This window comes from Arvicanthis niloticus, chromosome 4, assembly GCF_011762505.2.
Source record: "Arvicanthis niloticus isolate mArvNil1 chromosome 4, mArvNil1.pat.X, whole genome shotgun sequence".
NCBI lineage: Eukaryota > Metazoa > Chordata > Mammalia > Rodentia > Muridae > Arvicanthis > Arvicanthis niloticus.
This window is the reverse complement of record NC_047661.1, coordinates 92,337,314-92,353,308: the sequence shown is the minus strand read 5'-3', so window position 1 is coordinate 92,353,308 and position 15,995 is coordinate 92,337,314. Positions and strand designations below refer to the sequence as shown.

The following is a 15,995-nucleotide window of genomic DNA, read 5'->3' as shown; positions in this document are numbered from 1 at the left end:
GGGTAAAAGAAATAAAATAAAATATCTTCCATATAATATCTACTATATAACTAAAATATTTTAGTTTTCTTCCCTCATATAACCTTATTCTGACTATATCAGATGTATCTAACTAAACTTTTTTTTCATAATGACCCTGTGTCCAGAATTTCTCCAAGACATAATATAATCAAGGCTCTACAAAGCACACTCAGACCAGGTGAGATTTTGTGTGTGTGTGTGTGTGTGTGTGTATGTGTGTGTGTGTGTGTGTGTGCGTGTGTTTATTATACATGTAAGTAGGTTTTTTATGTAGTGATAAGTATTAAACTGAAGAAAATTGTATTTTTTCTTTCTTTTCTCCATGTTTAAAAATGAGTTTCTAAGTTTAGATTGTTAATTTAACTCTGTATCACATACACGTAAAATGTTGAGATTATTTTTTACCTTTGGACCTTGTCTTCCTGGGTATCCTGGCAATCCTGGAACTCCAAGTTTCCCCTAAAATTATTAAAAACACAAGAATAAAAATAAACAGCCTATTTAAAATTGTTCTAGTGACATTTTCTGAATTCTTGAACAAAGAATTTGAATACTTGAAATAATGCAAATATTCACCTCACATTATTTTTATGAAAAAATAAAGTTGTTACAACGTATATATTTTAATTGATTTACAAATACTTAAGAACTATTGTATAAATTATTGCATCTTCTTTGAAGAGACAGTAACTTGGGGAAGAAAATTCTCATGTACTTGTGAATCTTAAAACATAACCAGTGACTAGCTTTTTAATTATGCATTAAGTTCAAGTTTGTTAATATAGTTGGGAATACATTCAGAACTTACTACACTAAATAAATAAATCTTTATGATAATTTATTTCTCATATCATATTCTAAGTGTAAATCAAGTTATTAGGTAATCGTTTTGACTAAAATCTAAATAATTGTGTTTGGTAACTCCTATTAAATCCTATCAAAACAATTAATTTCTATAAATACTGGGCAAATCTGGGTTAATATATTCAGAATGTATTAAGAACTACAGTGAATGATGACAATTTCCACGGAATGTGATTCCTCTAAATGGTTACTTGAAGATGTAACTATACTTTTCAGTCCAATGAATTTATCCCTCAATCTGAAATTGTTAAAACAAATTTATATTATAACTAATTCCAAATATGTGTAACTAATATTGTGGCTTAAGAAGTTTTTCTGATAAATTAGTCCCCAAATAATTCTTCCTTTAGAAAACAAAAAAAGAAAGGCAAAAAACACAAGTACAAACTAAATAAATGAATTGACTAAAATATTTGTGGCGTTCTGGACATCACTTTTTATAACAAAATTGTAAATAAATAATATAACAGCTTTTAGCATTATTTTTTTAAAACTTTAGCACAATCAATACCATAATTTAAAATGCCCATTTTCAAATAAATTTAGAAGCAAATGCAAGCCAAAAGTTATATGTTCAATGTAAAATTTAAAACATTTAAAAGAAAAACAAAAGTTTTGTTGGAAAAAAATCAGACAAGAACAAGGCATGTGACCTTGTCATTACAGATTGAAGTAAAAGTTGTATGAGTTACAACTGAACCTGCATAGATAAGCAATTCCCACATGGAGAATATGCAAACGAACCCTACAAAGCTTGCTTTTAATGATGTCCCCTTGGATATATTAAGCTACCATAGCTTATTTCATGATTTTATGCCACCAATTTCAGGGCAAATGAAAGTCTCTAGTGATCACAAAGCGATCTGTATTCTGCATTAATTGCTATATCAGACTCTATAACCTTATTCACTTTAGAATTCTTTTAAAATAAATCCAGATAGATAACTTGAATTCTTTTAGTTGATGATGATGTTATAAATGCCAGAAAATTAGCATGTAACAATGAGATGCTACACGTGGAAAAATATAGGACAATGCTTGCTTTAGAGTAATATCTGGGACCATTTCACATAATGTGAGAGCTGAGAAGAGAAGAATGTCATCAAAAAAACTTGATCAAGTGACAGTGAACATCAAAAAATGGAGGAGAAGAGGGAGGGGGAAGAAGAGGAGATGAGAGGAGGAGGAGGAGGAATCATCATTGTCATCAGGCAATCACACCTTGGTCTTCTAGAATTTCTTCCCCCAATGACTAAATACCACAGTGCAGTTTAGTAAAGGCAATGCTTTCCAAAGCATGAGCCCTGAAAAACTGGCACATTAATGATTACAGGTGGGACAGACTGTCATTATTGTCCTCACAGTTTCGACACAATAGCAACAAATCTTCCTTCTAAGACAGAAAGTTGTGCAGGTGGAAATATTACAATTTTATGATGAAGAATAGAATTTCTTTATTTCCCTGAAAATAAGTTATTGCTGGAGAAATATTTTTAGACAGAGATAAGAAATTATATATGAATTATATCGACAGGATAGAAAAGCTATTTATACTTTCTTAGTATATATCTATAGCTATCTATAAACTTTAATTATTACCCCATGTAAATACATTATATACAAAAAGAAAAACACCCACTTTGTTTGTGGTACAAACATGATTTGGTTTGGTCTGACACAACAAGTAAGCCATCATTCACTGTTTCCTTAATAATTAGGACATTTATACTCTAAGATGAATATGGGTAAGTTTTAAAACTGTCTGTCCCTGGTTAGCCCATGTGAGGTGTGATAGATTTTACATGCTTGGCCTAAGGAGTGGCACGATTAGGAGGTGTAGCCTTGTTGGAATATTTGTGTCACTGTGAGTGTGGGCTTTGATACCCTTGCCCTAGCTGCTTGGAAGTCAGTCTTCTGCTAGCTGCCTATGGAAAAAAAGGTGGAACTCCTCTTAGCTCCTCCAGGCTCATGTCTGCCTGGATGCTGCCATGCTCCTGCCTTGATGATAATGGACTGAACTTCTAAACCTGTAACCAATTCCCAATTAAATGTCCTTATAAGACTTGCCTTGGTCATGGTGTCTGTTCATAACAGTAAAACCCTAACTAAAACAGGAGGATAAAGACAAACATGGCCAACTCAGGAGTAAGTGTCCTGTCATTACTCTTAAGAGATATACAGACTGAATACAAACACTTTGTATTAGTAATGTCCATTTATAATGACACATAGCACTCTATAGTGTATAACATGCAAGACAAATGACCACCAACCTTCTCTCCTGCTTGGCCAGAGGGACCTGGGTCTCCAGTTGGGCCTGCACGGCCTTTGGGGCCCTCAGGACCATCTTCTCCTCTTGGGCCAACTTGACCCACCTCACCCTGAAATGCAAAGTAACATTGTGTATTTATTTACAACACCTGCAGATATGTATAGGCAGAGATTCTAGTCTGTTAGAAAATAAGGGTTTTTGATTCTTTTTTGTTACATCATGTTTTGTTTACTTGTTTGCCTGCTTTTGAAAAAGGGGTTGAAATAGTTTAACATCAACAAACATTTCATAAATGAATAAATAACTGAATGTGTCCTAATATTTAAAAAGTTGTAAAAGCTTGGTGGTAACATATGTACTACCATATTGCTTCATATATGTGGGATGAAAGAGAGAGGAGAAAGGAGAAAGAATTGAGGGAAGGAGGGAGGGAGGGAGGGAGGGAGGGAGGGAGGGAGGGAGGGAAGGAAGGAGGGAGGGAGGGACGGAGGGAGGAAGGGAGGGAGGGAGAGAGGAAAGAGGGTGGGAGAGAAAAGGAGGGAGAGAGAGACAGAGAAAGAATGAAGAACAGAGATTAAAAAGCAGTTTTGGAAACTATCATTTAGAACACAAAAGTCTTCATTTTGGACGTTATAAAATTGTAATGAACACATTAGGAGCTGAATTTCAAACCAATTGTCTCCCATCCTGCATGGCCTTCACATGATCTTCAAAGAATCTCAACGACTCTGAGGTTTGTTTCTTTGGTCAGATAGATTGTGTATTTATATGAGTTACAAAATAAATCTTCCCTGTAATATATTTACCATGTTCCAAGTCAATCTATTTCAAAAATAAATTATTACTAGATATAATATAAAAACACTATCTTTACACACTGCAATTCTGAGAATCACAAAAATTAAGATGCATAAAACTTGCACATTATGGCGGTCAAGCATCAGAGTTCATAACATATACACAAAATTTAAAATAAAACCACATTCACTCTTCTACTAATTTGACTATACTACTCTGAAACTGCCATAAACAATGATACTCAATTTTATATAGATATTCAGGTTAGAGCTTAATGAATCCATTGTTGAGCTGAGACTATCAAAAATGTATTTGGCTGTATAACTCAGAAAGAGAATGCTTATTGAGTATTTTCAAAATACATAATTACATCTTCAACACTACAACAAATGCATTTAGTACACATATCCTGAAATCTTTGTTAAGTATAGCTTTTCATAAAAGCACATCAAACATGCTGGGTGGTTCATGTTTTTAATCTCAGCACTCAGAAGGCAGAAGCAAGTGGTCTTCGTGAGTTTGATGCCAACCAGAGCAGCATGGTGAGTGCAAGTCTACCTCTGACTACAAAGTAAGTCCTGTCTCCAAACAAATCTAAAGCCAAGTTGAAGGAAAAGAATGTATAAAGAATATTTATTATGTATAGTTGAGTAAAAACATCTAGCATCTAACACAAAGCTGTCAAATTACTGAAAGTCGGATGTTTTAAGTTCTTTCTCCATTAAATCTATGCTTTTAACATGGTGGATTTATTAGACAGTAACCCAATAGGTATCTTGATACATTTATGAGCTCCTATAAAATCTCACATAATATATAAAAAAACACTGGCACTATACTGTCTCTACACACATTATAATGTCCAGTCTTTACATAAGAACTGAAGTGAACTGTCTCTGACATTTCATTTAACCTTTGCTTTCTGTATTTAATGCTAAGAAAATATATATGTGTAAATTGTGCTATCTTGTGTTTATATTGATTTGAAACAAGCTAGAGTCATTCTGGAAAAAGAACTTCAATTGAGGATATGCCCCCACCAGATTGGTCTGTGTATTTTTAGGTGTGTATTTTCTTTATTGAAGATCGATGTGGAAGGTTTGTGGGACGACTGGGACAATGGTGCAGTAAGAAAGGAAACTGACCACACTATTAAGAGAAAGGCAGTGAGCAGCAGTCTTTCATGGCCTCTGTATCAGCTCCTGCCTCCAAGTTTCATTCTTGCTTTGATTCTACCCCAAATTCTATCAGTGACAGACTTTTCTCTGTAATTGTTAGGAAAATAAAACCTTTTTCTATTTTAAGTTTCTTTTGACTGTGGTGTTTTGTCACAGCAGTAGAATCCATAACAAAAACATACAGTGTTTTTTCACTCACTCTGTCCCCTTTAAGACCCATGTCCCCTTTGAATCCTGGAAAGCCATCTTCACCCTAAAAAAATGTCACAAATAAAGAAAACATTAATTAATAATTTGTATCACTCAAAACAAACTTATATAAACATGAATATTAATAATTAGAAGAAGCTCCTGAGAAATATAAATTCCAGTCTCGAAACCATGCCACCTCTGTTCTATCCCTGACCTACTTTCATTTTTCCAGAGATTTTCCATCCTTCTGCAATGATTGGGTAAAAGTCTTGGAAGTTTGCACAAATATATTCATTATGTCTTCCCTGTCTCTTAGAGAAAATAGTTCTTTTTAACATTAGCATTTCTTTTAAATATTTAAAGAAAAAGTAAATATTTAAATACTTTTCATTAACATAAATTAATGAACTTGAGAAAATATTTTTACACAAAGTCACATATCTGTACATAAGAATATTCATGATGTTCACTTTTTTCCAGTAGAGTGACACTGGGAAGGTCAAACACTCCAGGAAATGTCTCATGTTCAGGAAGATTTGACTAACATATAATGGGACTCTATAATGTTTTGTGTGTCTTTATTACTTACAATTTGGTTCCAATTTCCTTGTTTTATTTTCTGTTTGGGTATTGTTTTATTTAGTTTTCTTGATTTTGAGAGGATTTTTTTTTTTTTTGAGAAATAAATTAAAGTTGGAAGCATACAGAGGAGAAGAGGATCTGAAGGAAAGTGGGTGAGCAGTAGGATATGATCAAAGTGATTTAAATTCAAAAAATATTTTAAATAATGATATAATGAAAGAAGAAAAATATTCATGGTTTAATGTAATTTGTATCCAATAAATACCTTGTATGTCAAATTGGTCTCTAATCTATTGGATTATCTGGTGAGGAATAAGCAAATTCATAGTTCCCCTTACAGATAGAGACTGACAATTTTGCCATCCCTTGCTCAGAAAGATGACATTCAATGTGGGGCATTTTTTTTTGCAGATGAAAAAGACAGTTTGACTATAGAAATATTTTCTGCTACTCTCCCAGAAATTTGAAAGTCTCAGAGATGACTTGCTGGTTTTTTAATTTCAATGAACTCAAAGGGATTTACATTTTCATAATATTTTAAATAGAAATTTCAAAGTGTTCAAAGTCATGTAAAGCATTTTGAGGATTTATTTTTTTTTGGTACCTACAATAGATAAAGGTAGACCACCACACAGTTTTATTAGTTCTCTGAGAATACATTTTGTACAATGTATTTTGGTCATATCTATGGCCTCTCCCACACCTCCCAGACCTAGAACCCCCCCTTTCATTCAATGTTATATCTTCTCCTTTTTGAATATTTTTTGAGATCATAGCATTATTATTTATTTCCTTTTTCCATTTCCTCCCTCTAAATCTTCACATATACCAATCCATGGTTTCTTTCAAGTTCTTGGTCTCTTTTTCATTAGTTATTATATACATGAATATATATATATATATATATATATATATATATATATATATATATATATATATATATATATTTACATATACAGAGAATGACCATTTAAACACATACAAAAAATGATTGCTCTATTTTAATTTGAAAGTACTCCCTAACAGTGGGATTAGGGGTGTCTCTAGATCTTTTGCCTGCTTTTGGGACCCTTTCACTCCTTTTGGGTTGCCTCAGCCAGACCTGCTATAAGGGTTTTGTTGCCTAGTCTTATTGTAACTTGTTATGTCATGTTCAGATGATATCCATGACAGATCTACTCTTTTCCAAAGGGAAAAGGAGGAGTGAATTTGGGGAAAACTACAGGTAGGAAAAGAACTGAGAGAAATGGTGAAAGATGAAAATGTGGTCAGGGTGTAATGTATAAGAGAAAAAATAAAACAAAATTCAGAGCAAAAGAAAACAAAGAGACTTCTAAAAGATAATAATAAAACAAAAAATAAGATAAAAGTATTTTAATGAATGTAAGTTAGCCGTGATTTAACCCTTAATCATTTCTTCTGCCCTTAAACTTAACCAGCTTTCCATTGCCATCCAAGTTGTGGGATTAAGTTCCAAAGACTGGGGTTAGAGTTTCTGTACTATATACCCCTTCATACCACACCTGGGGCTAACTCCTTTGTGTTATAACCTAGTTACTTTTAACTGAAGCCTCAACTCATAATTCTGCTTTCATAGTCTCCTTGAGTTGTGTGTGTACCAAACCAGATATCTCTTATGATAAAAATATGGTCCCTTTTAAATCTCATTGACAACTTAGGATCCAAGATATCCATTAAGCACTAAGTGAACAAATGGAAAAATATTCAAGCTTCATTTGGCAATTTGTAAATTACACAAAGACTACAAAAATGTCAAAACTTCAACTATAAAAACTACAAAAAATATGAGCCCAGGGCTCATACGTTGAGTATTTATTCTTTTTGTTTTGAAGACTGTGGGCATTCAGAAGCTGTGGCCACTTTGACAGCAGGAGTTCACTAAAGCAGCATTTGAGCATTGTAATCAGCCTCGAGGTCCTGCCATGTCCCTGGTGCACAGATAGAGTCCTGTCTCCTACCATGATTGACTGATACTAATGAAATCATGGCCTCAAACAAAACCTTTTCCTTATTTCATCCTTGGTTTTTGTCATTGTTGTAGTTTTTAATGTTTCCCAAAAAGAATTGAAGACAGAATAAAGAGCCAACTCACAAAACATGAGAAAACAAATATAAAAGACCCATATGTACATTAAAGAATCATCATCATCATCAATACTCAGCATCACTAATCATTAGGATAATGCTAATAAAACCTGCTGGGATGATTGCCACTAAGAATAAAAAAAAAAGAATGTATGTGTTGATGAGAGTATAAAGCTATCTGAAATTCTGTGTGCTGTAAGGGAAAACATAAAATGGATGGACTACAAAATTATAAATTAAAGTGAAAATTTTAGTTTTGGAAATGTACAAGAGAAATTGATACAGAATCTAGAAGATGTATCTATTCACCCATAGTTGTGGGCACAATAGCAAAAATATAGTAGCAATCAAAGCATCCATTGGTATACTAATAAACAGGCAAAAATAGCTGATATATGTAACAAAATGCTATTTAGCTTTCGCCGGAAAGAAGACTTAGCTACTGTACCAATTTGAGGATCTTGAAAGGTTGCATCAAAAATTTTGATGCAGGGAAATTCAAAGACTAAATCTGGAAATGGTGACAAAAACCCACAACAGGTCTAAATTAAGTGTCTGCAGACTTTTTTTCCCTCAGGAGTAAACCATGATGTTCTCAAGACTCTAGTGACAACATGGCCTTTTAAAGAGCAGGCTGTTCAGTGTACTGAATGCCTCGAGAGCAATGGAAGAGGCTTTAGAGCTGAAATTGGCCATTCACTGCCTATCCATTACTGTCATTGCTGTCTCCCCTGAGACAAAGGTAATTACAGAGTTGCCAAGTTCAGTTTAAAGAAAGCTGTGTGCTGTGTCTAAGAATCAGCAAAAGTTGTGAGGATTGTTTTCGACAATCCTAGTTAGTTGGTTTAGTTTTATTTTGTTTTTCTTCAATGTATGTATTTACTCAATATTTTTAGAACAATTTTGGCAGCCTTCTACATATTTCTAATTAATGGAAAGTTATGACACAGTTTCTTTAGGCATATCATGAATCACCATTACTAAACAAATAACATGCCAAGTTATGAGATTTCAAGTTCTAAAACTAACAAATCTTAATTTAAGGATTATGAAAAAGTGATGTTAAAGTTGGTTAGAGCAGCAAAATAATTCACCTATATAATTTTTTGTTTTGTATTTTTTTTTAGCTGTGACAGGAAAGAATGGGGCAGATATGAAATAAAAAGTATAGAGAATTATAATCTCTGTGTACTAATTCCCTCTTTCACTATCTGATAACCATGAATATCTTTACAGAGTACAGAGAATATTTTTTATTTAATTGGGGTTGTTGAAGTTTTGGTGATTCAGTTTCAGTTGAAGTTTTGGTGATTCAGTCCTAGGGAAGCTTCTACCATAGCAGCTACACTGTCCTGACATTCTTTTTAATCTATTATGGACTATGAAACCTACTATTCTTATATTTAAAAAACATGATATTAAAATTCATTGTAATATAATGCAAATATGAATGATTCTATTTTAAAAACTTTCATTCATTTACCTAGAATCCTCAAACTTACGATAAAGAATAAATCATTTGCTTGTCATCCTCGGTAAGATTAATGGTAGAACATTTACAAATTTAGATTTAAAGATAAAGCATAAAAATTTAAAGCCTCACTTTTTGACATTTATTCTAGATGACATTAGAGTCAGAGTCCAGAATGTTGATTCTAATTTAAACTTTCAATTATTGGCAAGTCAGTGTATTGTTTCCTCTGAAACCAACACAATTCAAGGTAACCAGTAATTTCTTGGTGCTTTGATGTGGAAGTGTGTGCTGTTTACTATTTACACAGATGTTCACTTATTTGCTTCTTCCATAATTTATTTAATTTGCACCTTACAACTGATCATCCCTCCAGAAATATACCACACTCCACCTAAATAAAACACCTTTCTTTTAAGCATGGACCACTAAAATTTTTTTGGTGGGTACTAAGCCAAGGAGGCCAATTGAATTGATATTTAACAGAAACAAGTACATATGTCAAAGCACAGAAAACATACAATACAGAAATTTCAAGTTCAGCATTGTCAGACCATCACCGCTGCCCTGAAACCACAGAGGGGCTTTAAGCCATGTTCATCTATGATAATCAAGATGAACCAGGATTGCTGTCAAAGTGGCAGACTTAGTTGAAATGCACCAAATTTTTACAAGAATAAAATTAACAATATATGGCATACATTTACTACTTTCTAGGAGTATTTTCTGCACAAAATAACTTTTGGGAATATATTAAATTTATGTTTAGTTATCTATCCCCTATTAAAACCACATATATTCAATGAACACTCATATTATGATTCAAAAATAAATTATTTCCTTGAAATCAATGCAGTTACTCTTAAATATCTACATTTATTTAAAAAAAACTACTATTAAGCCATACTTTGAGCTATAATTTATGTTTGAATATTTATACAATTTTAATAAGAATTAGACCTGATCCTGATTGTTAAAAATAACTCCTTGTCATTGAAAACTTATCTTTAAAGAATTTAGGAATGTGCCAATATATTTACTTTCATGAATCTAAATGCAATTTTCTTGAAGAAAATTAGGATATCTCCTTAGACTAATCTATGTGTGGGTTTTTTTAAAAGAAAAACAGGAAGTGTCCTAAGCCCTATTAACATGTCATAACCTTTCTTAGCCTTAGACACCTACATTCATCTACTTCTTCTTGGATGTAATTTTATTTCCTTCCAATAATAATGTTCCTTCAATCCAGCATCAAGTAAGAAGACTTGGTTTTTTTTCCAGACACACACACACAAAGTTTATATTTTTTATTTATTTCAGCTTTTGAGTTTGGGGGGGGTCTAGTAGAGACAAATGAATAAGCCCTATTAATATAAAACTGGAAAATATCCTTAGCCAATGCATGCAGACTGACAAACTTGAGATTTAATCAAGTCAAACACATAATTAAAAAGGGATTTGGGGCACACTTATGAATGACATTTTGTGGCATTTGTGCATTTAGTGTTTTACACTGGGACATCAAAATTTTTTTTTGATAAAATTATACTCACATTATATGGCTTGTGAGTAATTGCTCTATGTGTTTTAAGCAACAAACAAAAATCCCACTGATTATACTCTAATATTTTTTACACTAGATGCTTAGAAATCAAAATCACCCAAAATCATATTTTACCTTTTCGCCTTTAGAGCCCTTGAGACCTCTGACACCGTCTGCTCCCTATGGGACAAAAAGAATCATTAAAGGATAACAACACTTCACCATGAAATGAAATAGTGTGAAAATAATTTAGCATTTACCTTTACTCCACGGGGACCGGGATAGCCAATAGGCCCCTGAGGACCAGGAGGACCCTGTAAAGGATTCATTGTGACTTAAATGTCTGTAACATAACATACATTGGCAAGACTACTCATGCATATACTGCAGGTTTGTCAAATAAAGTTTTCAGAAAATGCTAGGTAAAACTTAATATTTACATAACAAGCACAGACATTCGGTAATTTTTATTAGAATCATCATAACTATGATAGTTTATTCTATGTACACTAAATATGTAGACTACAGATCTGCCACCATGAAAATTCTTTATACAAAAATGATAACACAGTCAATTTTCTAAATTTGTTATCATAAAATTAAAATTAGCTATTATAGGTATACTTGCTTATTATATCAAAAGCATTTATCATTTGACAGGACTTTCAGTAGTCGCTCTGTAACCTACCACAGCACCCTTTTCTCCAGACTGGCCTTCTTTCCCAGGGTGACCCTGTAAGGAACAAATATACACTGGTAAAGACATGATATTAATGATAAATGTTAACCTTGATAACACCTCCCTTTTAAAAAGAATCAGACCATTCGTATACCTTAGATGGAATGTTAAGGCCTAAGTAAAATTTTAAGGCCTATGTAATTGTTACCTGAGTAGCCTGTCATTATAAAGAGACTTTATCATACGTTTCTGCTGTCATTAGTAAACTTTCTAATGCCAAGACTGATTATATATTCTTTTATGTTCTGTAATCTTGGGAACAAATCATGATGGAAGTCAGTAGAATTTTTGTGTGTAGTTACCCACAATAAGCTTAGACCCCCCACCCCCAAAAATCCAACAAATCTTAATGCACCTATGTATAAACTTCTATGGTACTAGCTGACCCTGGGGTAGACCCTAACAAAAAAGAGATACCTACACCAATATAAGAAACTATTTGGAATAAGACTTCCATTTTGAGTAGTGGTCTAGTAAAGTTTAAGTTCCCAAAACCTCCCTGGAAACTGATATCCTACTTAGCAAAAAGAGACATTTACTGGGTAACTGACATCCTGGTTCACATGGTAAGACATGAATCTGAAACAAGTCCCTTCCTCTAGACAAATTGGAGCAAGAATATAAGACAAGGCAAGTCCTCTGCCACAGTAGAATACCACAAGCAATGGAAACAGAACAAATGTGCAACAAAAACATGTTCCTAAGGAAACCTTCTATCCCTAAATCCTGATTGGTGAAATTAACTTGACAGAGATATTTGTGGATTTGGGCTTTAAAACCCTGTAGGATCTTCACTCAATGTCAAAATTCAGTTCATGAATCTAGACCTGTCATCCTTGGTTACCCAGTCTTGTGGCATATGCTCAATAAACTATCCCTGTCTGACTGAGATCAATTTTCATGTGGTTTGTGAGGTGATTCCTGAATCCCAAGACTCATATGCTTTATTTGAAAAGATTATTAAAAAATTGTACAAGTGTCATGGCTTTTAAAAACATTGAAAACTGGTAGTTAGAGAAAAACATATTTGATGAGTTTGTGTTTCATTAAATATGAAATCTTTTTCAAATACTTCAGAGAAAGCACATAAAGTAATACATCCTGTTATTAACAATTCAATCTCAAAATCTTACTCAAAGCAAATTACATTTGGTTGATATTCTTTAGCAAACAAAAGCAACCTCAAAAGTCAGTTAGAACATCTGATAGAAATCCATAGAGAAACCAAAGATGCTGATCATGTTATCATGCTATTGAGATGTCATAAATAAAACATCTACAGTTATATAAAAATATACTCTATATCCACAGGTAGGAACAGAATAAGGAATCTTGTGTCTTGTTTGTTACTAGACTAAGTAGTTTGAAGAAAAAACATAAATAATACTTTTAAAATGAAGGCAGAAATTATATGTATCTGTGAAAAGAGTAAATAACAGATGTGTCTATATTTCCAGAGGAAGAGGAACGTCCCCTATAGCCTGAAGAATTTTCACAGACAGTAGAGGAAGAAGGTAATGACTGCTGTGTACCTTACCTAGCCTCTCTGCTGTCTATGTTTATATTTACTTATACAAGTTAGACTCATTTGATAAGAGGGGAATCTCAATTGATAAAATTGCCCAACCAGACATGTCTACAGACAATCAATCATATAAAACATCTTCTTGTTTGGTCATAGAGAGGACCTAGCTCATTTTGTGTGGTACCCAGCTGGGACAAGTGGTGCTGGGGGCTATAAGGAAGCAGGCTGAGCAAGCCAAGAGGGACAAGACTAAATCAGCACTCCTCCATGGCCTCTGCATCAGTTCTTCCCCTATGTTCCTACCCTGCCTGATTTCTCGCAGTGATGGATGATTACCTGGAACTAAACAAGCCCTTTCCTCCCCAGGTTGTTGTTGATGGGGTTTTATTAGTCGAAATCTTAGGCTAAAAGACTCTGAGAGGCAAGTTAAAAAGTGAATGAATGCATATTTTCTATGAGAAAAAAACAGGCACTAACAATTAATAGCCAATGAAAATACAACCAGCGAAATAGATGTCAGAGAGGAACATGTGGAATTAGGATGAAGAGATTTTGGCAGGTTCTGCTGTGCAGCCTATGGGTTACTTTATATAGAGACTACGATGACCTTACTGAAGCTTCTCAAGAAATAGAGCCTATAATTCTTTATAGAATTGGTATTTTATTCTAAAGAAACCAATGTTTAGTTACTGAATCAATTCACTTATATTACTGCCTATACATAATTATTTATATGATACATGCAAAAATTATTTTTTTAAGATTGCTTATGGAAATGTCAGTGATGACACAGACAGCTTTGACTTACAGGCGGTCCGTCAGCACCAGGAAGTCCAGCAAGCCCTGGTTTTCCTTGTGGTCCCTAATCAAAAAAAAAAAAAAAAAAAAGAGGATAATATGATTTAAAAGAAAGAAAAAAATATAAAAAGCTCTAAATGGTGGCTATCGGTACAGCACTAATAACAGCATGAACTTGAGAGGGTGTCTTCTATCACTAAGTGCTCAACAGTGTCATAAATACTTAATAACCAAAAACACAGTACATAAAGACAAAGGAAATTGAACTCAACAGATGTCAAAATGTTATATTAGTCAGCTTGGTTGTTTCAAATGTTTCATTATTAAAATTGACAAGTTAGTTTTTAAGTGATACAATAAACTGTCACTAACTGAACAAAAAATGCAAATAATACAGGTCAGAAAAGCATTCACTCATAACACCGAGTAAAGTCTCAGAGCGAAGCTTTGGATATCCACACTGACAGTGTTCTATTAGGACCTACCCAAAGATGCAGTGATGAGCTCTACTGAATGCTTTGGAAACAATAGACCAAATACATAATGGTGGCACCATAAGATTAAAATAGAGACAAAATATTCCTAATGTTAGCCTCTTAATGTCAGAGAAGACAATTATTACCAGGTTATTTGTGGTAATGTAACCAAATGAATGTGTTGATGGTTGTGTAAAAGCATAACATACATAACTATATATACTATGTGACTTGATTATCATGATAAATGAATACATTAACAATATATTTACTACACTACACTTCTACTTAACGAAGAATAAGTTTACTGTAAAACAGTTTTTATTTTGCCAGCCCATACACATCTTATTTACATCTCTTGATTTTGACAAGAGGCTACATCAACTTACTGACTTACTACGCTGTCTAGATTTGCACATATGCTTGTTATATTGATTACATATTTCTTAGACTGTCCTATTATTAACAAACACGAAGACAGTCTGAGTGGTAGATAACTATGTTCTTAAACTCTTCTAGTAAAGGTAAGTTCCTGGATGACTTATTAGGACCTGTTAAATGTACATCTATTTTTATATTAAAAGTGTATAAACTAATATATATGTAACACAAGAGTATAATGTAACTGACCAGTGGATCACTCTGGTTCGTTCTTAACTGAGTGTTTCTAATTCTATGTCACCTCATCATTCCTAAATGTAGAACACTGTAAAGAAAAACACTGCAAGAAAACCCTTTCTTAAGAGAAATATGTAGGTGTGCTAATGGGAATATTAAATTTATGAGGTTCAGGGCAGTGTTGCTGCAGTCCATTTCACCTGGTAGGACTTGAGAAGAGTTGATAGAGAAGAAGGGATGTCAGCAGCAAGTCTAAATCTCCAAGACAGTTCAGAGCCTTTCCATTGGTTAGGGTATTTAACATAAGCATTGCACCCACTGCTGAGCATCACAGAAAAGCACCAATTAAATCATGTGTAACAAAAAGCAGGGGACATTTACCTTTTGAAAATGGCTTTCATATACTAAGTTACTTGTATCCTTTTGAAAGGGTTTAAAGTTTTCAATTCTTTCCAACAATATGCAGTCCTATTACATTCCACAGTCATTACTTTAAGCCATCAAATATTTAATTGCAGTATTTTGCCTGTCTCTTAAATTTCTCTTTATTTTCAAGACACTGGTCTTGTTTCTTAAAAAAAAAATGAAGTACACCAACATAGAATGAGTCCTTGCATTATTGTCACAAGTAGAGGTGCCGATGGTTTGGCACACAGTGTTACAGGGACCTTTGTCGTTGATATATATTTGAAAAAGACAAGAAATATTAAAGCTCTGCCAAAATAAGATGATTTTTAAATGAAATTGAATTCAATTCATCTCCTTTGGAATGGAGGTTTTGTGACAACAAATTGTTTTATCTGAATTTTTAA

The 15,995-nt window shown here is 33.3% G+C and overlaps 1 protein-coding gene across 2 annotated transcripts in view; it reads right to left on the bottom strand.

The window, feature by feature from the left end:
- Col11a1 (collagen type XI alpha 1 chain) overlaps window positions 1–15,995 on the bottom strand; it is a 175,536-nt gene that overhangs the window by 73,007 nt on the left and 86,534 nt on the right. For both annotated transcript variants that reach the window (XM_076933160.1, XM_034499909.2), the window contains exons 25-31: window positions 14,100–14,153; window positions 11,716–11,760; window positions 11,288–11,341; window positions 11,163–11,207; window positions 5,333–5,386; window positions 3,159–3,266; window positions 427–480 (exon numbers count right to left, since the gene is read on the bottom strand). In XM_076933160.1, coding sequence (XP_076789275.1) covers window positions 427–480; window positions 3,159–3,266; window positions 5,333–5,386; window positions 11,163–11,207; window positions 11,288–11,341; window positions 11,716–11,760; window positions 14,100–14,153 — 414 coding nt within the window. The remainder of the gene's footprint in view (window positions 1–426; window positions 481–3,158; window positions 3,267–5,332; window positions 5,387–11,162; window positions 11,208–11,287; window positions 11,342–11,715; window positions 11,761–14,099; window positions 14,154–15,995) is intronic.